This window comes from Gastrolobium bilobum, unplaced genomic scaffold (assembly GCF_033153095.1).
Source record: "Gastrolobium bilobum isolate Gb01-03AN ecotype WA unplaced genomic scaffold, APGP_CSIRO_Gbil_v1 utg173221, whole genome shotgun sequence".
NCBI classification, from domain to species: domain Eukaryota; kingdom Viridiplantae; phylum Streptophyta; class Magnoliopsida; order Fabales; family Fabaceae; genus Gastrolobium; species Gastrolobium bilobum.
Genome location: NW_026897477.1, coordinates 5,015 through 32,567, shown reverse-complemented (window position 1 = coordinate 32,567; position 27,553 = coordinate 5,015). Strand labels below are relative to the sequence as shown.

The 27,553-nt window shown below is 34.3% G+C and overlaps 1 protein-coding gene across 1 annotated transcript; it reads left to right on the top strand.

Annotated features, from left to right (window-relative positions):
- The first annotated feature begins 7,063 nt into the window (after positions 1 to 7,063).
- Positions 7,064 to 12,631, top strand: LOC133307231 (phosphoglycerate mutase-like protein 4). Its single transcript, XM_061507709.1, has 7 exons — positions 7,064 to 7,195; positions 7,393 to 7,471; positions 8,973 to 9,023; positions 9,143 to 9,253; positions 10,461 to 10,592; positions 11,709 to 11,784; positions 12,051 to 12,631. The coding sequence occupies exons 1-7, from the start codon at positions 7,161 to 7,163 to the stop codon at positions 12,272 to 12,274; spliced, it is 708 nt and encodes a 235-aa protein (XP_061363693.1). The 5' UTR covers positions 7,064 to 7,160; the 3' UTR covers positions 12,275 to 12,631.
- The last annotated feature ends 14,922 nt before the right edge of the window (positions 12,632 to 27,553 follow it).

Sequence of the window (27,553 nt, the reverse complement as noted above, 5' to 3'; positions counted from 1 at the left end):
CATTTGTTTCAAATTACAACTAACATTTTTTCGTAATATGCAGATTGACGGTCTTGAAATGCTGTATCATGCAACAACGGCGGAGGAGTTTCCTCGATTTGGACTACAATATATCCACGAGGAGATAGGCCGAATTATTGGGATGTTTCGTGAGAGTTCACGAGTTGATGAGCCTGGACCTGAGGCACCCCCCGTGCAGACTCAGCCTGATCCTCAGTTGATCGTGGATGTTCCTTGTAATAGACGGGAGGGACGGGGATTAGGACGTACACGTGAGAGAGTTGCTGCTGAGCCTGTCCCGATTATAGCACCTAGACCAGTGGTCGAGACTCAGGGATGGTTTAGACCTCCAGCATTTGGTCCTACTTACGGGTCACAGCCGATTTATCATCACGGATCGCAGTATGCGGCAGGTCCTAGTCAGGCGGCGTCTGAGCACCCTTACATGAGCGGGCAGGAGCCAGTTTTCCAGGCTAGTCCGATGGCTATGGTAGGAGCGAATCCGGCATCCTCACAGCCTGATTTCCAGCCCTATTCACAGGGACTTGATGCCGATTACCCCTTTTGGTCTGCAGAGGACACGATGGAGTTGTATCGCTCTGTAGGCCTTGTTGCAGAGATCCATGACAGTGGGGAGACTCTAGCCACGGATTCTCACAGTCAGGGACACACCCCTTTTGATGTGCCGGGCAGCAGTGCAGGACCATCAGATGATTTCATCCGTGCGACGATGGATGACTTCCACACTCCACCTCCACAGGACCATCAGGGTGACCCATTCTGGGACAGACGTATACTACCAGATAGGGATGCACGACATAGGCCATGGCCACCGTGGTCCTAGTTTCATTGACATTTTGTTTATTCATTATGTTGTGGACTGTTTCATATTGTTATTATTTTGTTCTTTTGTATATGTCATATGAGTGTAGCATGTTGTTATATTGTGGACGCTACATTATTATATTATTTGGACTATTCACTATGTTTTGGTTATCGTTCTTTGCGGATTTATATTACGGTAACTAACAGCATCAACTAATTAATAATTCAAGCTTAAAAACATACATAAACGGAAAGTAAAAAGTCCAACATAACGGACATTACAATTCATGCAATAACATAACCAACAGCAACAATATGAACATAATATGCAAATCATTCATTTCTCCCACGACTTGGACATCGCCGACGATTATGGCCGCGTTCCTTGCAAAGTCCACACCTGATACGACTCTGGCTTGTCTCAACTTCATCCATCTCGTTGCGGATGCGAGTTGACTTTGGACGACCTTTTGCACGCAACATAGTACAATCAGGAATAATCTTTGCACCACTAATTTCAGGTATTGCTTCCTCGTTTCCGATTGGCTCCCACGGAAAAGAATAAGCCTCGACCAAGTTATTTATCAAGAAGACGTCGTCAACGTAAGTGAACGCACTCTACCTAACACTTAACGCAGCAGCAACAACGTGACTACATGGATACTTAAAGGCCTTAAACTTTCCACACTGACAGTATCTCTGTGAGAGGTTGACAGAATATGAACGTTCCCAACCTGCGTCAACCTCGAATACAGTATGTTCAACATTGTATACACGAACGTGGTGGCCTGTTGCATCTACCTGGTTCTTCTTGACCAATTCAACAACATGTTTGGAGTGACGATGAGCTGATTGAAGTTGTGCAAGAGCATTTGTTCCTCTCTCAACAAAATATGCAACCAATCTGCTATATGTATGCTTAACCAATGTTGTTATAGGCATATTTCTGGCCCCCTTCAAAACCCTATTGATAGATTCAGCCAAATTTGCTGTCATATGACCGTACCTCCGTCCTTCAATATCATAGGCACGCGACCACTTTTCCTTAGGAATCGCATCTATCCACTCAGCAATTTGAGGACTACTTTCACGGAAACTCGCAAGATTCCTTTCAAAATCAACCATTGCTGGAGTATAACCTGCACAAATTGGACATAAACGAATTAAACATAAATTGACAGTCATAATGGAAAGAAATAATTAAGCATTCAGTCAATGAGTATACCTAAATTCTTTAACATCCGCTTCAAATCTTCATTTCGAAACTTTTGATTGAAGTTGCTTGCAATATGACGAATACAGAATACGTGATACGCATTTGGCGGCTGCCAAGTAGGGTTATTTTCCACAGCAGATATTATGCTTCGATGCCGATCGGATATTAAACATATGTTTGACATCGTAGGCACATGAGCACGAATATTAACGAGAAAATAATCCCATGCTTCAAAAGTTTCGCCTTCTACGATGGCAAATGCGATCGGTAAACATTCATTATTACCATCTTGGGTTGTGGCCACCAACAATTTCCCTTTGTACTTTCCATATAAATGTGTTCCATCAATTTGGATGACGGGTTTGGCAAATTTGAACGCCTCACAACACTGTCTAAACGTCCAAAAAATGCGATGAAAAACCTTTTTTCCAGAAACTAAGCTCTGCTCGGCATAAAGATCATTAGTTTGTATATGATAAAATGAACCTGGAGAAAAGCGAAGCATGTATTCGCACCACCTTGGTAAAAAAGCATACGATTCCTCCCAATCACCGTACAGAATTGCCATCGCTTTCTGCTTCGCATACCACGCCTTTCTGTACGAAACTTGAAAGCCATATTTAGCAGTTATCCTTTCTTGCACCAAAGAGATTGACACAGATGGTTCAGACTTTATCATCCCTGCATTGAAGAGGATATCAGTGCCTCGATAACATCGAACGAATTTAATTACACATTTGTGGTCAATCACACATTTAAAATACAAAAAGGTACCTATCACGAGATCTGCAATAACGTCCGCATCAAGCTGTCTATGACCCTGGGAAATGTGCTCATTCACACATTCGTGTTTCCCACCCCATCTCGTTATTTTCCAATTTTCACGAAACACCGGTTTGATCGCCCTTACGTGCCACGGACAACCTTGATCGTACGCACAACATTTCATGGACAACTTTGCAGGCGTGCTCTCAATTACAATGGCTTCTTGATGCTCCCTAATAAGGTTGTGCTTAAGTTCCATTTGGACATCTTTTTTTGTCGCAAATTCTTGATTGACAAATAACATGTCACCCAGTTGCCACGGACCTTGTATTGAAGCCGATCCAGACACCGAACCATCAGTACATGATTCTTGTTCGCTCTGATAACTCCAATCAATGTAAGAATAATGCGGAATTCCTTCCCAAAAAGGAATAACATTTGTGTCACCTGCAATTGCGGGTTATAATTTTTTAATACGAACTTACTACTAATTCAGGCAACATTAAATCAGTTATTTATTCACGCAGTATACAAATGGGAACAATTACCTTCTTATGGAATACCAAACGGAGCAGACGCAACGTCATTCAACTGCGGCATTTGCGCGACGACTGGTTGATGGAATATTGGAATTTCAGACGCACCCATCTCACGAGATTCATCTCCTTCTGAAGCACTAGCATCCTCCGCCAGAAGATGTTCTTCCATTGCCATATTTTCATCGTCATCTTCGTCGTGCATTTCCCAAGTCAGATCATTTTCATCTCCCTCAGAAAAGATACCAACTGGAGACGCATGAGCGGCAGGAGAAGCTGGAAGACGGGGAGAATTTAAATAAACTGACCTCACCGGTATGGGAGCATTCTCCGTTGCAACGATGTCGACATACAACTCTAGAAAATCTGTCCTTAACTGGTTGCAAAATTCTTCCATTGTCATCTCCAAGTCTTCATCGTCAAGCACTTTCAAACTAATGTATTTATCACCTTGCCACACCCTTGTCGTGATCTCAGTGATACATTGGTTGTCTTGAAGACTTAACTTCTGCCGAATTCTCTGATGCAATTCGCCAATGGTTGTGTTGCGTTGGATACGTGTCGGCCTTTTTTCACCTTCGAATATGACACCTCGTCGACCTTCTACCTTCCTACCATTGTAATATAACACAACACGAACAGAATCAGGATTTGAACTCATTTTTAAATAGAATTACAACTAAAATTCAAATACTAAATTAAAGATAAAGGAATGTTGGTGGAGAAGAGAGATATGAAGAGTGAGAGAAGAGGTGTGAATTGAATGGAGGGGGTGAGGAAATATATAGAGCACACATGTGACGCTAGTTTTGGGCGTCACATGTGACGCCCAAAACTGCAGTAGATGTGTAATTTTTTACGAAACAACATTAAATGCGTAATTATTTTATTTAAATACAATATTTTAATTTTTTTTGCCTCTTTTCTTTTCTTTCTTCTGACTTGCCTCTTCAGTTCTCTTCTCTCATTCTTTTCTTCTTTCTTTTCTCTTGGGCCGCTGATTGAGTTGCCTCTGGCCCAACTCTCTTTTTCTTTTCTTTCTTTTCTCTTCTCACTTCGGGCTTCTGATAAGAAAAATGACTGGCCCATTTTTTCTTCTTTCATTAGTTTAGGAAAATAATACCAATTGGGCCTGAAACACAAAAATTCAGCCCATTAACCCTTTAAATCAGAAATCTTTATTTCAATGCAATAATTGGGGTTGTTATGAACAAAGATAGTCTTTTCATTCCATTTTATCATCAAATCACATGCTCTAAGTCACAATTCATGGACTTATCATCATGATCAATGTAAATAATGGAATATAAAGATATTTTGCACTTCCAAAGCATGTAAGCAGTGGCGGACCTACGCAAGTGACCACAAGTGCAGATGCAAAATTTCGAAAGAAAAAAAAAAGTTGGAGCATTGATGATTGGTTTAACGTTATTTGAGTATTGATGGTACGGAAATTTAATCAAGAACTAAAATATACAGCATTAAAAAGTTAAATATGTTTGATTTGGATTAATCTATGATGGTTGATGAATATATACATGAACCATATAATACCTATTTTCTGGGGCAGGGCTATCCAGTTGCCACCAATGCCGTACTGGTCGATATAAGCTTTGAGCTTGGCGTCTTCTTCAGGCGACCATGATCCTTTCTTGACGTTTGCTTTATCACAGCAAGGAGCCCTCCCCGTGTTTCCACATGATTGGTTTAATGCATGATACTAACTAGTGATATATATATTTGATAAGATTAATCACGTAGATATAATGTAATATTTTCAAGAAATGAAAAATTTAAAAATATTTTTGTAATTATTTTATTATAATAGCTCAGTTGAGTTTTGATTATTATTTTTTATATTAAATTGAAATTTTTTTTATTTATATTCTTTCATTTTTTAATGTATTTAAAATTTTGTTTAAAGTTATTATTATTATTATTATTAATTTGGAGCCCACTTTTGGCCCAAGTGACCAGTCCACCACGCCAAGGAACTCTCGTCCAATGAGGCACATTAAGGATTTTGCTGAGATTATGCTTCAGATTCCGTCATCAAAATGTTCCTCGCATATGATCTAAATTCAGACATTCATGACAAGTGTGTGAGTGTGAATTTTTTTTTTCCCAATCTCTTAATGTATATCTGCACCATTTAAGTATGAGATTAAATTATGTTGTAGGAGATAATTTTATCTTTATCTCCTACGTACATATAAAAGTGTGTGACACCCACGTGGGTCCATATGAAAAGAAGAGAGGAAAAAAAAAAGGCTCAACATACTTTTATGTTTATGTAGGAGATAAAATTATCTCTTATAACATAAAAAACACTACTTCCTTTTTTTATGGGAAAAAATATCTAATGTTACTTTAGACAATTTTTTCTAATGTTCACCAAAACGACGTCGTTTTGAGGTTGAAAAATCAAAAAATTTGAATGATAAAGACTATTATAACCCTGAAAAAAAATTAAAATTACAAATACACCATGATTTCCGCTTCCAGACGACGTCGTTTCAGCGAACATTAGAGAAAGTTGTCTAAAGTAACTTTAGAAAAAACAAACTCTTTTTTTATATATATAAACGGGAGTAGTATTTTTATGTTATAAGAGATAATTTTATCTATATATATATATATATATAAAAGAATGTAAAATTCCATATTTTAAGGCTTTTTAATATAGTTTAAGGCTTTCATCAAAAGTGACATATTTAATGTTTGCAAAAAATAAATAAAAATAAGTGACATATTTAAGACTCAAATCCTTGCTTTATTACTCGAAACCAAGTCAGTTGAATCCGATGCATTTGTTGAATGCCACCTGTTTCAAATTAAAATGTTTAGTTAAAGGATTTAAGAATATGCTTTATATGCTATTCTAGATGGAATAGAAAAGGATAATAGTTTTTTATTAAATATCATTCTTTGTTTGGTACGAAGGCGAGAGGGACTACAGATAGAATAAATCTACCCCGTTAAAGGTCCTGTATATTTTTATCCATTTCGTTACTATTAGCATTTCATTATTGTTACCATGTATTTCTACTTTTACATGAAATTCAACAGCAAAAAATATATCTTATTTTTTATTAAATAATATAGAACAAGCCTTTATAATTTTTTATTATATTTTCCTTCTTTTTCTCTTCTTTATATTATACTAATTAAGGTCTAAGTTTTTAAAAAATATATATATTAGTTACATAAATTTTGGATATTTTTTAAATATTTTATGTATTATTAGATAAGATATCATGCTGACTCTTTTAATAAAACAGACCCAAATTATTGGATAAAACTACTATTAAAATTTATCTAATAATAAAAATAAATTAAAATTATTTTATGTCAGTATAAGTTGTACTTTTAATTTTTATCATTAATTCCTCTTTTGTTCTATTTTTTAACTATATGAATTTAAGATTAAGTATAAAACTTTTACATTAACTTATCTCATAAAACTATATATTAAAAAAAGTGTAAAAAAGATGTTACGCTAACATTCCCTCATTTTTTAATTATTAACTTTTTTTATTATCACTTTAATTACTATTGAATTTAATAAATTTTTCTCTAATTTAATAATAATTAAAGTGACAGTGAAAAAAATTAATAGTAAGAATATATATTCTACCTCTTTTTTATCAACTATTCTAATTCTAGTACAAACTTCAACGCATGACAACCGTTGTTAATGTTAACGTATTGAACGGTGGAGGCAATCAGAAAAAGCATGAAACCGAAGCAACGAGGAAACAACATTTACATAACCCCCTTCACTGCTTGACTCGAGTTCACTCACTCACTCACTCAGAATGGCCGAGTCTTCCATCAACGATTTCCATTCTAGGTTCCTGTTTCTCTCCTTAACTCTTCGTTCCTTTCTTCACATTATGACTATGTCTGTCTCTGAAAACGGAACATTGGAAATAGAATGATTCATTTATATTCACATTTTATTTTTTCAAATTAAATGAAATTCCAAGTTTGCGTTGCTCTTCCTATTTCTGATTCGATTTTCAATTGGTTACATTATGCTGGTTATAGCTATCCCCATCCAGATTATGCTGAGATTGTGGTGGTGCGTCATGGTGAAACAACGTGGAATGCTGATGGTAGAATCCAGGTACGTTTGTCTTTTTCAGCTTCAGCATATGAAATTGTTTTGATTGGATATTGCATTTGTTGTATATGGAAACAGAGATGGATGGATTGGGATAGTAGCAGAATGATTACTCAATTCCGTTTAGAATCAGTTACAGAAGATATAGAATGGTAATATAATTTGTGGTAGTTTAGGTAAAATAGATTGGGGATAAATGTCTATTAACAGTCATTTTAATAGGGAAAGTAAACGTAATTTGTAATTAGCCTCATTTTGTTGTTGCTTTGAACAAATTTGTACATGATCATGAAGATTATTTCATGAGGTTGATACAAAGATTGTTGTTCTGAAACTGATTTTCTTTTATAATTACCTATAATCTATTCAAAAGAAACAGTAATATTTGTTATTTAGACACACAAAAAAGAAAAAGCTAAAAAGTGTAGATTTTTTATTTTCAATAAATTACGCTATATATATATATATATATTTATTTAATTTTGGTGATGTAGATTGTAGAGTGTTCTTCCTCCTTGAACTGCTGTATGTCTTTCCTACTTCAAACCCAAATTTGAGTTTGCTATCGTTTTTGGCCTCTGCAATATGTGTATTCATTAGATGCCCTCAGTGAGTCTATTTCCTGGTGTGTAACTTGGGTTGGGGCAAACTTCAATATGGCCTGGACCATAAAAAGACAGTGTACCATATCATAAAAGGATTGAAGAAGTTGGGAGAGGGGTGCATCTCCCCACTCTAACTTGTGCCTTGCTCCGCCACTGGCATAGCTCTTCCTCTTAAGGTCTGTATGGCATACATGGCCTAAAAATACTTCGTGTTGAAAGGATCAAAGGGCCATCTTTGGCTGTAATCTAATTGCACATACTTTTGTGCCCTGTATTTCCATCACTTAGCTCTATGTGTCAAATTACTTTGTGCTTTTCCTTCTAGTCTTAGTTTTGCATGATTAAGAATTTAATATAGGGCCTTACTACAGTACATTATTGGGAAAATGGTGTATAAGTAGGTTATTTACAAGTTGTTATCCAAACTAGTTATAAACTTTGGTTTTTCACAAAAATTCTTGTATCCATTTTTGTGAAAACTACGTAACTTTTGTCGCTTTCTTGTAAAAACAAAGATACAATATGTATATGCAAAAACTTTTGCATTTGCAGGCAACAATTAAAGTTATGGACTATGAAAAATTTTGCAGTAAAAAATGGTAATTTTTTAAACAAATGTTGCAAGTAACATGCAGATACACCAATTTTCCCATGGTGAATCTTAGAAAGGACCATTAATATAGTTTGTTTATTCTTTTCGTGCTTACCTATCATAAGATGATTTCTATGTCTAACTAATTCTCCTTGTATTTCCACAGAAATATAAATATCTACTACGTATGTATCTGCATTTAACAAGATCTTTTTATTGTGCATTATTTCTTAATTCCTATATTTGTGGTTCCTTCTGAGTTTTCTGGCCTTGATTATGTTCAAATTTCACTAATATATGTAAACAGGGACACCTGGATGTTGAATTAAATGAAACTGGAAGGCAGCAAGCAGCTGCAGTAAGTTGTGTTTTTTGCATTCTCTCATTTCTATATACAAACCATGATTGGAGCCTTACATTACATTTTTGTTTATTTATGCCTTCATGACCCTAATTTCTGTAAATTTTACAATGGAGGTGGCTGTTAGGCTATCCAGGGAACCTAAGGTCTCTGTTATATATTCTTCTGACTTGCAACGAGCTTTTGAAACAGCACAGATAATTGCATCCAGATGTGGAGGGCTAGAGGTTTGCACCCAAAGTCAATCTTTTTCATGTTGCTTATTATTGATTTAATTGTCATAAGATAATAACCTAGTAATGATTTCCATTTTAACATGTTCAATGCTTGAAGTTATTGGCTCATTGGGTTTATAGGAATTCAGACATTCTTGCCTTTTATCATTACCTGAACTACTGTTAGACTGTGCTTGAAGTAATCCTGATATTTCTTGATAATTATAAAATACACAGTGATAAATTATTCTTTTCCCTTAGTGTTGAAATTATAGGGTTTAGATAGGAAAGTAGGAAAAGCGAGAATAAAGACCCTAAATAGTATGAGATGTAGTTGATATATGGTGTGTTATGATATGATAAAATTTCATTGACCCTATTTTTACAAAAAATTTGATCAAGTCCTGGTGTGGTATTACTAGTAAAAGCCCAAACCCACTAATAAGAATAATAATCTTAATTAAATAAGAAAATAAGTTGGGAAACATAATGAATAGGCAACCACTCCTAAAGTTGCTTCCTCAATTAGATTATTATGTGATTCCACTATATATTCTAAACATCTACTAAGATATTGAAAAGATATTTTAAAATGTTCTCAGACATACTAAAGATATTCTGAGATGTTTTGTAGACGTTTTGATACAGTTCGTATTCGCCAAGGAGACCAACCAATTACTTGGAAAGTTTATACACATAGGAATAAACGGTTGAGAAGTTAGTTTCTATTGTAATAGAAGTTGGAGAGGACTTTGTGTATAAATAGGAGAATTAGGCATTCTTGTGGGGACTTTTGACATTCTTGTATCCTCTCAGTTTCATCTCAGAATTGAAGGGAACCTTTCCCTTGAGAAGAGCGAGTCTCTTGAAACCATTTCTTTGATTAAATAAAATTGTCTTTCTTTCTCTTTCTTTACTGTTCTTCTCTATTTCCCTTCCTTGTGTCCACTGGTGTTATCAGTATTTGGAACCCTTGCCGTAACACATTTTAACAGAAAGCAACAAAAAAAAATGTCTCAATTCTCAGTTTAATAGAATATTTGGGTATAGGCATATCTCTTCTAGCACTTTACTTTCTTTCTCTGCCTTCATGATCAACTTAAAAATTAATTATGTTACAATTTCTTTGTTTCTTAATTCTACTCTTTTTTATCACGAGTGATCTATTACCTATTCTTTTTTTTTCCCTAACAATATTTACCTTTGATTGAAACTTTAGGTTGTCAAGGATTCTGACCTACGGGAAAGAAACCTGGGGGATCTTCAAGGCCTTGTTTATCATGAAATAGCAAAAACTAATCCCATGGCTTACAAGGCTTTTGTGTCTAAAAACGAAGATCAAGAAATACCAGTAAGTACCATAGAAACCAAATTGTTAGCATAAAATTCCTTGATAGTCGTGTAATAACAAGAAGAGTTTAAGTTCGGACTAGGCTATACCTATAAAAAGATAAATCTTAGTTTAGTGGGGTGTGTCCAGAGAATTCACAGGAAGATGACTGTAACTTATGGCTCCCTGGAAGTGCATATACGTGGCTGCATGTGGAACTGGAAGAAGCATCGGAAGTATGTCATAAACATGGCATAATAAAATATGAAGAGATGTTTGTCAGAGAACTCAGAAAATGGTCATTTTAAGATCAGCTAGATCATCATCTATTTTAAAAACTCTAGCTAGACATGCTAAGGATGAACCGCAAGACAACCCTAGCAAATCTTGTGGAGTCCACTTAATATATTGATGTAGAACTTGCTTTATCCATGCTCTAGTTGTCTTACTCTTATTTGTTTTATATAGTAACTAAATCTTTGTCGAGTAGTCTTGCTTGCGGCAAGCAATTACCCTTCAACTCTAAAATGTCTCTGATTATGTGCCATGTCCTCAGTTATGACCAAGAGAGATTTGAGATTATAAAAGTAAAGATTAATACCTGCTACTTAATGTGGAAACAAGGGTACATACATGTACATAAAAGCTTTGATAAGAACCTTGAGGTGCACCACCCCAAAAGCTAGCTCAAAGGGTGAAAGTGTTCAAGGCCTTATAAACCCCACATTAGTTGCTCATACAACCAATGTGGACTCCAAGTCCCATACCTTACAAATGGGTCCTAACAAACTTCCTATGACTATGTTTGTCATTCAGTTTACATATGCTTTGTGTGTGTATATATATATATATATATATATATATATATATATATAGGTAAGATCCTTTAACACCAGTGTCAAATTTGAAATTTGACACCTCATCTGAGAGCCATTAGATAAAAAAAGATCAATGGTGTCACATGCTTACAAATCAGAGCCATTGATTTTTTTTAATCGAATGGCTATCAAATGTGGTGTCAAATTTCAAATTTGATACTGGTGTCAAAGGATCCTACCTCATATATATATATATATAATGATGAATGCCTTAAATTTTGCATGCACATAACATTGATCCGTATACCATTATGTGCAGGGCGGTGGAGAAAGTCTTGTTCAACTTTTTGATCGCTGCTCATCTGCATTGCAGAGAATTGGCACAAAGCATAAAGGTATGCTACTGGTGAACGTTCTTCTGTCATGACATATATGGAAATTATATTTTTTTCCTAATTAATCATTGGTTTGATCTGAGATCTTTAGTTCATCCAATAATCTCATAACTCTACATGACACCCTGTTTTGCCACCTGACTTGCTTGGCTACATTGGCTAAAAAGTTTATTTTATTTTTAAAAAAATATTCCTAATAAATATTGTATCCCTTTTCAAGTCCACTCACAGCTACATTAGGCTGATGTTACCTGTATTAATTGCAGGGGAGCGTGTAGTCGTTGTCACTCATGGAGGATTCATCAGATCACTTTACAAGTGGGCCTGCCCAAACGGAAGGCCTGCTGGGAAGATACTCAACACATGCGTGAATGTTTTTCACTTGTATGGTGAGGACAAATGCACCTTAAAAGTGTGGGGTGATGTTAGCCATCTAAGCCAAACTGGATTTCTGGAGTCTGGTTTTGGGGGTGATAAAAATTCTGGTTAGGTCATTGTTTTCCATCCAAAGGTAATAAAGGTTTGATTGTTTCCCATCCAAAGTTAGCAAAGGTTTTAGAGGAAGAAGAGCGGAAAGGACTATTAAGCCGGGATGCTAAATATGATTTAGGGCCCCATCATGTGAAATACTTATATTTTATATCTTAGTACATAAATATTTTGTCACCATGTAAGGATGTGCCTAAAGTCCTAAACTATATTATTTTGTGGCGGGGGTGCACCAATCTGCGTTACAGAATTTCTTTTTAAATATATTCATCTGTTTAATGGACTGATGAATGCGATGGTGCACTTCCCATGTTAGTATTATTGTTTAGGGACAGCTTAGCCATTTTGTATGATTACACTTCCCTAGCATGTTTAATATAAAGTATGGAAATCTAAAGGTTTTACATTTCTTTCAAAGCATGAATTGCAAACTAGTACTTTCGTCATGACTCATGAATTCATATCCCCTGCATATAGGTGAGCGGGTCCAAAATGGTTCGAAAATGATCAACTTGAGAAGAAAATGAAATGCTTTTCTCGAATGATCCTCCCTATGAATGAAAATGTCGACTACACAAATTTAGAAACTGAATTACTAATACCGAAAGCACAGAAGAGGGCTAGAAAGTTGAAAAGGATGGCAAATAGAATAATCTAAATGACTCGGTTAAAAAGCACATGAAAACTTCAGTAACTGCGATGAAGAAAAAATAGACGTTATTTAACCTAGTTATAACCATTGAATTTTAAAACTCCCCAAATCCCGATCCATAGAAACACGAGCACTTCTTGTTCCCCATAAATAAAATATATTGAGTTAGCTTTATATCCTTCTAAAATTGGACATGAAAAATTCAGAGACATCAAACTATGAATTTTAATATATATATATATATATATATATATATATATATATATATATATGCTCTTAAATAACTAGAATAATGAAAGAACCTGGAGCAAGCATGAAAAATTTCACATTAGGCCTAACTATGCATTTTAGCTACCTGGTTAGATTGTTGGGATGAAAAGGGAGCCAGATTGCGTACGAACTGGGCTTATGGGACTAGGTCCACATCTCCAAAATAATGAATGAATGGGTCAAAGTTGAACGCTTAAATCAGTACTCACTGTGTCAAAATGGAAAGTTCATTATTTTTTGGCTTCCACATCGTCATAAAAAAAATTATTTTTGGCTTCTACATTGTCAGAGAAAAAATAAGTATATTTTTGGCTTCGTCCAACTTCAACTATAATAACTTGGTTCTTGTGACAAATTTCGTGAATTTCGTCAGCAGCTACGCAAGAAATTTCGTGAATTTCGTCAGCAGTTACGCAAGTTCTTACAGCAGAATTCGAAACATGATCAAACAAACTAATTTTGCAACATTTCATTGACCACGTCATTCAGCATGTCACAAGAGGTGAAATATGTAATCTTTTCATCTTTTTTTTTTTTTTTTTTCTAATTTCTCTTATTTCATATTTTCTTCTCCTTTTCATTTGCATTCCTTCTTCCAAAATTTATTTATGACTATAAAATATTTTAAATTAAACTTTTCCAAAATGGTTAGATAGTCTAACATTAGAATCTTATTTAAGTCTTTTCTGACAATAATTACTTGAATCAAACTCAAATACGGGAAAAGTGTTTGTTATTTTATATGACATAAAATTATGTCATTTTAAGAGAGAGTTAGACACAAAATAATATTTTTTTATTTAAAATTTAAATTAAAAAAAATCACCACTTTCTCCCCATGATTTCTGGTGCTGATTGGTCATAGGAAGGAATTGGAAACTAAAATGATTAATACTGACAAAGAATTATCTTATCTTCACTACGCTTTCTATTTTCTCTTTTTAACATCTTAGATATACATTTTTTTTTCAGTTTTGTTTAATGTAGGTATATGAAAGGAAAGTGAGAAAGAAAAGAGAGAGAAGAAATGATGGTTGTGGTTGTGGGTGCAAATATTTATTAGTAGGTTTCTTTTGTAGTGTGATGTTGGGGACGGGGAGAATAAGAATGCGCTTTAATAGTGGGGTGTTGGCCAATGCCAAATTGCAATTGGCCATGGCATCAACATGGGTTGCATTTGCAAACGAGGACCTTGTCTTCTTCTTTGAACTCACTTTCCCTTTAGGTTCCCTAGTTCCTATGACCTTTCATCCAATATTTCTCTGGGTTGGATCTCTGTGCCATGATTACTACAACTTTTTTACTTCCATCATTATGGTTTTAAAATGTCAACCTTTATATATTAAAATTAAAAAAAATGTTGTTACTAATCTCAATATTATATATACAATCAATTGGTATAAATAAAATCAACATTATTGAATTAATAAAAAAATACTATTGAATGAAGGGTTAAAGACTTCTCATGTTATATGAGAAGAATTTTTTCTTCTACACACACAATAAATATGTGGATCTTATTTTTTTTTTCCTTTTCTCTTTTTATTGGGATCCATATGTTTATTGTGTGTATAGGATAAAATATTTTTCTATAACATGAGAAGCTTGAATGAATCAATTATTTAGAAAAATTAATAATTTACTGTTGAGTTGGAAACATATCCCTAGAGTCATGCCTATTAATTGTAAACTTATCATCGTTGTTTTATATATATAATAGACATTTTATTTTCTTGTAAATAAAATAATTTTAATTATGTTTATTTATTAGTTTGTTAGTATTTTACAGGAGTGATTGCTCTCTTGGAAACCTAATAGTAAAGAGAAGGTCACAATATTTTTGTTTTAGGAGATAATTTAACATTAAAATACAGGTATTTATCTTCATCTAATATATAAATTCTATACAATGTTAAATCTTACTTATGGATAATGGAATTCTTAAATTGTGTACAATCTCTTAAGAGGCAAGATTAAAATCAACATAGCGGACCTTGACATTAAATGTTGAGATGCTATACCAAATCATCATAATTATTATATTATTTGTAAGAAATTATTTTTCCTTGTTATAATTTCTTGATATTTTTATGGTGAAATTATTTTAAAAAAATTGTACTATATGCCCACAAATTACCCCTTGGTAGAGGCCAATGGATAAGCAAAATCAATCAATATTAAATTGTTTAGGGAGCATGTGAATTCTTTATTCTTAACATTTGGCTCTTTTATGTTATTGGGTTTTATTATTTTAACTTAGAGAAAAATGTTTCTGCAGTTAATGCAGATAAGTTATCTGCATTTATTCGCAAAACGACGTCGTTTAGGTATTGAAATCTTAAAAAATTATAAATATAAAAACTATTATAACTCTGAAATAAATTAAAATTACAAAAATACCATGATTTTCGCCCCAAAACGACGTCGTATTGGACTTACTGACTGCAGATAACTTATCTGAAGTAACTGGAGAAAAAGCAAACCCTTTAACTTAATCTCATTCCTATCCTTAATTCTAAAAATTTTCTGTTTCATCCTTAGGTTTCATAATTGATTTAAAGTAAGGAACCCTTATTTCAAAATTGGTTACTCAAAACCTCTTAAAAGTAAAATGCATATCCAAAAAAGTTTTTAGCTAGAATCAAAGGAAAAAAAAGTTTATAATTGTATTTTTTTAAAAAATTATTGGATTAATATTATTTTTAAATATTTTATCTAACTAATGCAGTCAATTGTACACACTCTTTATGCGCAACTAGATGTGTTGTGGTACATATGCAATTACCACATGGCAAGCTCTCGTGAGTTATGCACATATCACATGTGCAATTAATTATGCACCAAATATGTATGCAACTAACTAGAATTCGTCACGTGGCAAATTGTATTTCCCCCATCCTATCTTCTATATAATTTTGTAATGGTAGAAAAGTTTGAAGGTCGATGAGGGATGATATTTGAACGTGAGAAAAAACCAATGCATAATATTAACCAATATCTCTATGACTCTATCAGTTGATGGTAAGAGCTTGCTCTCAAACTGGTGAATACAATGGAGATAGTGATTCTTCGTATACTGATGAAGTTCATGATGTAATCTAATTCCACAGTCCCTCTGAAGCTTATGAACATAAAATGGAAGATTAGTTCATCAAATGTCACATTTATAAATGTTTTTATATGTATTTTGTTTCTATAACCAATACGACTATGTGTGCATGTAAGTGGTACTAATACTTCATTTGGGATAGGTATTCCACGTTACACGTATTAGTTAATAGGTGCCACAGATGATCACCATGGTGTCATATGACAAAATTCAATTAGTTGTGGATACAATAGTTGTGCATACACCTAGTGCACAACTAATTACGCAATAAGTGATGTGTGCAACTCATTAGAACTTATCACGTTGATAGTTACACACCAAATATGGGTAAAGTATTTTAAAATGAAATTAATTTGGCAAAAAAAAAATTAAAATGCAACTAGATAATTTTTCCTCTTGCATTCAAAAGTAGCATAATGACATGATATAAACTAGGGGTGGTAAACGAGGCACAGGCCTTTCAGGGGCCTTTGGCTCGACTCGTAAAGGCCTGAGCTCGTTTAATAAAAGCTCGTGTTGGAACCAGGCTTGGACTTGTATAAAAGCTCGTTTAATAAAAAGGCCTCAGGCTCTAATTCAGAAGCTCGGCCTTAGAGCCTCCCAGGCTAGCCTAGTATATAAATATTTATTTATACTTTTTATACTACTTGTAATAACTCTTTCTCATCAATTTATTTCACCTCATTTTATTGGTTTAACAGATTTTTTGAATGATTTTGTTTTATATTATGCTATTTGGATATATATTGAATTTATGTATATTTATGAAATTACTAGTGCTGTTCTATATTATCCTTCATCCTCCTTCACACAAACAAACCCACAAAAACTCATTCGTTCCACTGTGCACTGCTCGTTTGTGTCAATTTATTTTTTATTTTATTTATTCTTATTTTTGTTGGCACTTTTTTTATAATGGGTTAAGATAATATAACTTGTTATCTACCTTCTCTCACTTTAATTTTATTTATTTATTGTAGACTTTGTAAATTATTGCTGCAAATTGGAAGCTAAGGTTTCTATCTGAAAATTGATTTTTTGTGGAATTATGTTCTCTTATTTTTATTCTTTAACATGCTAACAGGCTAAAACAGGCTTCACACAGGCTTTTATTTTTTGTAAATAAACCAGGCCACAGGCCAATATTATATTTGTAAGAGGTAACAGGTAACAGACTAAGGCCAGTCAGACACGTTTAAATATAGACTTGGCCGGTTAAGATCAAAGCTCGGCTCGGCTCGACCCGTTAACACTCCTAATATAAACCCTACTTTTTTTTTTACAAGCTAATGAACTCCCAATTAAGTAAGCATTTCTCTTCATACAATTGTTTCTTATTGGTGTCCGTCACATATTTACAAATCAGTTTAGTAACCAATTAATCTTGTATTACAATTATTGAGAAGTGTAATTTGTAAATGCTATTGAGAAAAATAATTGACAAGTAGTACTAATTTTTTATAACTTACATTTCTATCTTAAAAAAAAATTAAAAAAAAAAGTTTTGGGAGCCATATGTCAAACTTAACATCCACCACTGGTCAAAATTAAATTTTAGAAACAAATTACATCAAATATAAGAGAAATTTTGACTTTAAATGAATAATAAAATGTATTTGGAGTTTCGACTGCAATATTACTAATCTTTATAGTCTTACCTTAGTACATTTCCAAAGACTCCATTCTTTTATGACGTATACTGAAATTAAATTTTATTCAACAAACAAATGATATCTCTGTCGTCTGAGGGGATTGGTGCGTGTATTAAAATAACTTTTTTTTTTTTTTATGTAAGATCAGAGTATCAATTGTTGCAATTTTATGAAGACAGTGAAATAGAACACTGTTAATAACCGTTCTTTTAGCCGCAAGGAAGCCGTCAAAATGTCATATTAATTATTTAAGACGAGTTTTATCCCATTATCTTAAGTCATTATAAATCGTTTTCAATTCTATCTAATTCATAGGTCGTATGTCGTCCGATAATGTAGAAATGAATAATTAAATTCCATATAAATTTTGATCTGAAATTAAACAAACATTGGGATGGATATTATATATGACGAGTGAACAGTACTAAAGTGACAATTTATTTTTGTGCTATACGACACGGCTCTTTCAGCAAGTCATTATCAGCATCATCAATCATCATTGCAAAACGCAAGTCAAAACTAGAAATCAAGTGCAATTTTATAAACATAATCATAATAATGGGCAGGAATTTCAATTAATTAATTATGACAATAATCGCTGCTTTACTAGTGGATATATAAAACTTTTTGGGTTTATGATAGGGAAACATTTTTTATGTTGTTGGAGAAAATGTTCTCTCTCCTATCAAAATAAAAAAGTGAGTCCCTTTAAAAAAAAATTATATATAAAAAATGGATCTCACATATTTTCTATGACACATAAACAAATTGTCTATTTTTTTTTTTTTTTTTGATAACAAATTGTCTATTTTAACATGAGATTAATAACACTTTTATGATATCATTCAATAATAATACACAGTTTTAAATTATAGACCATATTATTGTCGTAACATTTCAATTGCATTGACCGTAGTAATCACATTAGCAAGTGATTATGGATTGCATAGCTGCAATTGGGCTTATTAATTAATCTTTACTGTAACAATCTCAATATAAATACAACATGACTGAAAATGTAATTTTTTTTTTTTTTTTTAAATTATCAACCGGCATATGAAGCTCTAATGGATTGCATTAATCCGATTTCGGGTTTAAACATCTTCTCCCTTCTAAAAATTGTGAAATGTAATTTAAAACCATGGTAATATATAATCAATTTGCAAATGAACATAACAACGAAAACATGGATGTCATTTCCGCTTTGATTGGATTTATATCTATTGCTTTTAATAATGGGAAATGTTCAAAGTGAATTACGCTTAACATGATTCTAAATTTAGTTGTCTGGATTTTTTATTTATTTTTTTGGTGAAAGTTGTCTGGATTTTAATTAAGCCTGCAATTGAAAATTTTAAAACATTTTAAATAACTAATTGCATATGTATTGCCAACATTGCTGAGGTGATAATCAGAAGGTGACATATCACTAAATTACATGGCCAACATAGAAGAAATTAATTAGAGATGGTTGAACTAGAGCTTTTGTGTAAATGACATGGTGATACTTCATGTTCAATCAACCTTTGCAGCTACATTTTCAAGATTTAAAACAAGATGAGGGTTATATATACAAACTTTTTTTTTTACAAACTCTTACAAACTACACTATGTTCTTCCGGTAGAACACTAGGTTACACTATGTTTTCCCGGGAGTACATAGTGTAATTTACAAAAATTTGTAAACGGATCTTTCCCTTAAAATAAAACTTGAAATCATAGGGAGCCAACAAAATTTCGACTAACAAAATGATCAGGTGTTGAATAACAAAGAAACCTTAGCTGGTCATCATGTACTGCAACATAAGGGTCAGATTTGTGTATTGTGTCACTTTTATCCTTTTCAACAATCAAGATTCAAGGTATAAAGTAAAAAAGAAATTGGAGAGGCTCATTTACGTGGGGAGCTTAATTATGGTCATGGCGTGGTGAGTGGGTAGCAAGAACAATACACAATGAATCATAAGATGAAGTTCCAATTCAAAACAAGGGAACAAATAATAATTAATATTCATTGAGTATGTGAATGACTAGATAGTCATAAGAGTTCAACCGATTGGTGGGTATGGCTCATAGTCTCATATTTCGCATTCAGATTATGATTCTTGTTTGCAAGGCGCAGAGAAAGTCAATTGGGGTCCCTGGGACCGCGGAGGCTTAGTACTATGTGGACCTCTGACTTATTATATTTTTCTTTGTTCTTAGTAGTTTGGGCTTGGGCCCATGAATAACTATTGTTGCTTAAAGTTTCTAATCCTATTTATATTCTCCTTATAAACTAAGTGTTGTAACGAATGCAGTAAGGAGAATATAGTGCATATTGCTAGACGTAGCTCATATTGAGTGAATTAGGATAAACCTGTCTCTACTTTTCTTCCTTCTCTCTCTTTGTTGATTATTGATTGTGTGTGTGATTATGTCAATTCCAACACTGATGACGTGGGATAAGGTTGTAGTGTTGGCTCGGTAGTCCCAACCTTCAAAACTTAAAACTAATGTTGTGAAAATCATATTAGACTGCCTGGTCTGACAAATTTATCCAAAAATTGGATTTTTAATCGGTTCAATTCAGTCAAGAGATCATACGTGGTCTACAATCACTATGTCGCTGATTCACTTATGATATTTTATTACTACTATTATATTTATTACATATTTTCATATAAATTCAAATCAATTGGTTTAACCAACGATCTATTGATTTAGTACCCCAATTGGGTCGATCATCTGCCCAATTTTCATAACATTGCTTAAAACTATATATGGTAACAAGTTTCTTTTAACGTCAATGTCATTTGAAAAAACTATGCCGTTCTTTAATGGATACATTATTACAAGTTTAATGACAAAGCTCGTAAAATTGAAAACAAAACATGATCGTTTTAATTGTTAGCCAATAATCTATGAATGAATGACTCAGTTTTTCACCTAATATGATCGCTTTTAAAAAGAGAGATCCATCCATAAGAGTATAGAGATAAAATGGGGTCCAGCGATCCTTGTGTATTATTATCCACGATCCATTTATGGGCTTAACCTCTGATTCCTTCATTTCTATTTCTTGAATAAATATTGTTAATATCTTGAAATTCGGAAAGTGGTAGTGTAACCAATGGATTTTTCTGTTTGCCAATTATATCAAAAGGGTGATCCATTCCATATAATATCAGATTCTGACGACAAAAGGGGCATAAATAAATTTCATTGAATGTGTAAAGTTCCATCGTGAACGAAAGCGCTTTCACATTCTTTGTTTATTAACTGTTGCAATTGTTATTATGTTTAGTACGTTTATTATTTATGTCTCGTATACACGACCGAGAATCTAAATTCAATTTTGGTTTGGTTCCACATAGATCAAGTTCAAATTTCTGCTCACCTCCAACAAGACGTGACAAAAACATCTTTCAAAATATAAATAGTTTAATAATGGAAGCTTTTAGCTTAATAATCATGCAAAATATCTCATTCACCTAATACGTAAGTATACAATAGAAGCCTTTAACTTAATAAACATGCAAAAATGATAAAGACCCTACGAAGTAACTCACCAAAATTTTACATATATTAATAGGGAAATATTACTTTCATATTACATGAGAGTAGTTCTCTCATGCTATAGAGAGAATCCAAGTTGAGCCCACCATTAAAAAGCAAAAAAGAAAAGAAAAGAGGGGATGCGATTTTCAAAGTGAGAGAACATGAGATAACTATCTCATATAAAATGAGAGTAGTATTTTTCATTAAAATAAGTGGTTGAGAATTCTAAAACTTAATTTAAAGTTATTTATTCGATGTATTTGTTAAATTTTTATGAGAGACTTATTCTTATTTTACTCTTCATCAAAAAACAATATGTATCATTGTTTTTTTTTTTTAGTATTTCAAAGCACTCTTTCTTGGAGTTAAATAGTCCCATGCACATCAGAAAAAGGCCAAACTAACTCTTTACATTGTAACGCTAAGATTATGACACGTGTAAAAGTGAAACAGAATAAGACTTGTGTTAGTTAGTTAGTTTCACTTTGTATAATTCAGTTAGCTTTTTCCCGCCTTTGATGTATGTAACACAGGTTGTATAAATACAAGAGAAATGAATGAAAACAGAGAGAAAGTATTTAGAATCAAAATGTTTATCATGAAATTTGAGATGGTATCAAAGCCCTAAATTGGGGCTCTGGTATCACAGTGAGAGAAACCTAGATTTTTTTCTTTTCTGCAATGGCGGACACTGAACCCGACGATGCTTCTGCTACAGTAACTCCACCACCGTTAGCAACTGCATCTTCCATGGCAACTCCAATAGTGCCTGATTACTATACAAATCCTTCTCATCCATTTTTTCTACATCCAAATGAATCGTCGTCCACAGTTCTGGTTCCTCAACTGTTGAATGGCAATAATTACCATACGTGGGCTCGAGCCATGACAGTTGCTCTTATTTCGAAGAACAAGATAGGTTTTATTGACGGAAGCATCGATCCACCATTGGAAACAGATCCTTCCTATTTTGCTTGGCAACGATGCAATAATATGGTAAACGCATGGATCCATCGTTCAATTTCGCAAACGATTGTTCAATCAATCATATGGATCGAAAAGGCTCATGATGTTTGGGTTGATCTTTGTAATCGATTTTCTCGTTCTGACATTTTTCGGATCTCTGATCTTCAAGAGGAGATCTACCGTTTGAAGCAAGGAGACAAAGGTGTTACAGAGTATTTTACTGCATTGAAAACTTTGTTTGATGCATTGGAGTACTTGAAGCCGTTACTGATGTGCAGTTGTGCTATCAAATGTTCTTGTGGTGGATACCTAAAGATGAGAGAGTATCGTGAGCGAGATCATATCATCAGATTTCTCAAAGGATTAAATGAACAGTTTTCACAAGTTAGATCCCAAATCATGTTGCTCAAACCTTTGCCTGATGTCACTCAAGTGTTTTCAATGGTGGCTCAACAAGAACGTCAATTTCAAGGTGAAGGTCAGGCAGGTAAGATCATGAACAATCAATATTTTGCTGCATTTTCTGATAATGTTCCCTTTCGAAGGAATCATGGTGCTCGAGGTGTTAGGGGACAAGGCAGAACTCCATTCAACAACTATAGTGGAGGTCATATTCAATCTGCAAAAATCTGTACTCATTGTGGTAGATCTAACCACACTGTGGAAACATGTTTCCATCTTCACGGTTTTCCACAGGGATACAGGCCACGCACTATAGTTTCGCATGCCACCAATAATGTGATGCAGAATACTCCTAATGCTTTGGTTCACAAATCAGATTCATCCTCAACTGTTACTCTCTCGAATGATCAATATCACCACATTCTCAATTTGCTTGAGAAGAATACTATAGCTCCTAACAATGCTGGTTCTGCCACTCATGCCACACATTTCACTCAAGTATCTAATATCAACACTGAATTGATAACTCAGCCAGGTAACATAGATATTCATTGGATTTTGGACACTGGTGCCACAGATCATGTGACATATTTGAGATCTCAGCTTACACAATTGACAAAAATACAACCCATTTCCATACACTTGCCTAATGGTTCTACTGTACTTGCAGAATATTCAGGCACTGTTCATGTTTCACCCAGTCTTATCTTACTTGATGTTCCACAATTTAGAGTCAATCTCATTTCAGTTACCAAATTATTAACCTTCATTCCATGTTCCCTAACTTTTCATGCTTCATATTGCCTTATCCAACAGATCCATACCCAAATGAAGATTGGTATTGCTGAGCAGCACAATGGACTATATGTGAATATGGGAAAGACTGTCAGAGAGGATTGCTCGATGCAGAATACTGGCATTAATGGAAATACTCAAATCTGTAATGTACGCAAACAGGATTCGGTTCTTTGGCATAAAAGACTTGGCCACATACCATATGCTGTTATGAAGCAGATGTCTATTAGATTTCCTTTTGTTTCTTGTGATTGTTCACACGTTTGTGACACATGTCATTTGGCAAAACAGAAACAATTGCCATTTCCTATTTCTGAGACAAAATCATTGCATAGTTTTCAGCTTATTCATGTTGATATTTGGGGACCCTTTGCTACTGCTTCTCTTAAGGGTTATAGATATTTTTTTAACCATAGTAGATGATTACTCCAAATTTACTTGGATGATGCTAATGAAACTGAAATCTGAGGCTGCAACCCATATACATAATTTTGTGGCTTTTGTTGAGACTCAATTCAAGACTACAATTACTGTCATTCGTAGTGATAATGGCAGGAAATTTTTTATGGATGATTTCTATTCACAAAAGGGTATTATTCATCAATGTAGTTGTGTAGAATGTCTTCAACAAAATGGTACAGTAGAGAGGAAACATCAACATATTTTAAATGTGGCTCACACACTTTTCTTTCAGTCTAACATACCAATTTCTCTTTGGATTTATGCAATCACACACGTTGTTCATCTTATTAACCGCACCTCAACCCCTATTTTGGCTCACAAGACACCTTATGAGGTTGTTTATGACCAACTTCCAACCCTTCTTCATTTAAAGGCTTTTGGTTGCCTTGCTTTTGCTTCCACTCTTCATGCTCATCGTTCTAAATTTTTTCCCCGAGCCCGTAAATCTGTTTATTTGGGACATAAAGCTGGTGTTAAAGGATCTCTATTATATGACCTGTTGTCTAGAGAAATCATTTTATCAAGGAATGTCATCTTTTATAAAAACCATTTTCCATTTCTTGACAACAGAGATTCTTCCCTTTCTTCTCAGCCTTCACTTTCTAATACACCTAGCTCACCTTTCCTACCCGAACCATCTCTAGACCTTGATCAATTTTTCTTTCCTCCCAATTCGCACTTTTCTAATCATTCAAACACACATTCTGTCCCTACTTCTTCTTTACCAGAAGATACAGTGCAGCCACAAAGGAATTGTTGTGATCATATACCAGAAAGACACTCATTATCTGTTACTGAAGATTCTTTATCATCTGTCATTGGGAATCATATACCAGTTACAGTTTCTGAAACTGCTACACCTCAATTACCACAGCCTCGAAGATCTACCAGGACAAGAGCACCTCCTCGATACCTTGACCAATATCACTATAGTCCCATCACTACTCAGCATACCAATTTTTGTGAGGGTAAGTTTCTTTCCATACCATCCAAGCATTCCATTTCTACTGTTCTTTCTTATGTCAATTGTTCATCTCAATATTCACATTTCTGTCACAATATTTCCACAAACAATGAACCTTCTTGTTACACTCAAGCAGTTAAATCAATTCATTGGAGACAAGCAATGGAAGCAGAACTTCAAGCTTTGGAGCTAAATAATACCTGGAGACTTGTTGATCTTCCACCCAATAAAAAACCTATCCAATGTAAATGGATTTACAAGATCAAATACCATTCATATGGGTCCATTGAACGTTACAAGGCAAGGTTAGTTGCCAAAGGTTCCACACAATTAGAGGGAGTGGACTTCTTTGATACATTCAGTCCAGTGGCCAAGCTATCTTATGTTCGAATTCTTCTCTCCATTGCAGCTGCTAAGGGCTGGTTTATTCATCAATTAGATGTGAATAATGCTTTTTTACATGGGGATCTTTTTGAAGAAATATACATGGTCCCTCCACAAGGACTGGTTCTCCCTAAACAAGGACAAGTGTGTCATCTTAAAAAGTCCATTTATGGATTAAGACAAGCCAGTCGTCAATGGCATGCAAAGTTATCTGACTTTCTCCTTTCTATAGGATATACTCAAGCGCACTCTGATCATTCTCTTTTTGTCTTGCACAACCAGCATTCCTTTACTGCATTACTTGTTTATGTTGATGACATTCTCCTTTGTGGAAATAATTTGTCTGAAATTACACGAGTCAAGAACTTGCTTGATGCCCAATTTCGCATCAAGGATCTAGGTGAATTGCGTTACTTCATTGGGTTAGAAATTGCTCGTTCATCCAAAGGAATTGTATTTAATCAACGCAAATATACCCTTCATATAATTAAGGATGCTGGTCTACTTGAAGGCAAATTTGTTTCTTCTCCAATGGACTCCTCTATCAAACTTCACAGCAACCAAGGCACTCCTCTGCCTGATCCTTTTCCATATAGAAGGCTTGTTGGACGTTTATTATACCTTACCAATACTTGACCTGACATATGCTTTGCTGTTCAAAGTCTTAGTTAGTTTATTTCGGCACCTACCACTACTCATATGGCTGCTGCAAAGCGTGTTGTTTGCTATCTCAGACAAGCCCCTGGCACTGGTTTATTGTTTCCAGCTGTAAATGACTTGCGTGTGCAAGCTTTTATTGATTCTGACTGGGCAACATGCCCAGAGAGCCGCAAATCAGTTACAGGCTTTTGTGTCTTCATTGGCTCTTCTTTGGTGACTTGGCGTACGAAGAAGCAGTCCACCGTTAGTCGTTCATTGACTGAAGCAGAATATCGTGCCCTTGCAAATCTCTCCTGCGAAATCCAGTGGCTCCAATATTTCTTCCAAGATCTCCATCTGCCATGGCCACACCCAGCTTCTGTCTACTGTGATAGTCAGTCTGCCATCCACCTTGCACATAACCCCATGTTCCATGAAAGATCCAAACATATTGAAATTGATTGCCATGTTACTCGCAGTAAGATTCAATTAGGTTTGCTTCGTCTCCTCCCCATTGGCACTTCTCATCAAGTTGCTGATTCTTTTACCAAACCATTGGGTCGTGATGCATTTTCGGTTGCTGTATCCAAGCTGGGGATGTTTGACATACATCATCCAGCTTGTGGGGGGGGGGGTCTTGGAGTTAAATAGTCCCACATCAGAAAAAGGCCAAACTAACTCTTTACATTGTAACGCTAAGATTATGACACGTGTAAAAGTGAAACAGAATGAGACTTGTCTTAGTTAGTTAGTTTCACTTTGTATAATTCAGTTAGTTTTTTCCCGCCTTTGATGTAAGTAACACAGGTTGTATAAATACGAGAGAAATGAATGAAAACAGAGAGAAAGTATTCAGAATCAAAATGTTTATCATGAAATTTGAGACTCTTTAACTTAATTATATCCACCGTTCGCTATTGTTTTGGACCCACTCGATGTGTCCCACAACATGTAAAAGTGATCAACTAAGATCAAAGATCAGCCCAAGTGATAAGAGATAGGGCTCATTATCCTATCTGCGAACAATTTAACTCTCACTCAAACTCCCTCTCCTACAAGTAATATTATATATAAATAATCGGGCTATGTCTCTTATGTACACATTTTTTGACTCATACTCTTTTTTTTTCTTTTTTTTGTAAACGACTCATATTCTTTTAAATATCATTGGGAAGACATCCATATCCTTCGGCCTCGAGCCTCGTTTGTGCCAACCGATCTATCACTCACTGCATCATCGTTTCCACATACTCACAAGCATACAAATCCCATATTGATTACGACTCTACGGTGGAACATTCACAATTCTCTCAGATGGATCAAGTTTCAAACAATTTCTCTTTTGAATTCATACTTCCCTAAATTCTGGCTATTTTTTTAAAAGCACAAAAATTCTCAATCACTTCTTTAATATATGTAAGATTTCTGTAATTTTGTTTTGTGTA

Bases quoted from the DNA above. Each gene is read 5' to 3' on its own strand.
- LOC133307231 (XM_061507709.1), top strand. From the start codon at position 7,161: ATGGCCGAGTCTTCCATCAACGATTTCCATTCTAG. The intron at 9,254-10,460 runs GTTTGCACCCAA...TTGAAACTTTAG, and splicing joins CCAGATGTGGAGGGCTAGAG to GTTGTCAAGGATTCTGACCT. The intron at 11,785-12,050 runs GTATGCTACTGG...TATTAATTGCAG, and splicing joins AATTGGCACAAAGCATAAAG to GGGAGCGTGTAGTCGTTGTC.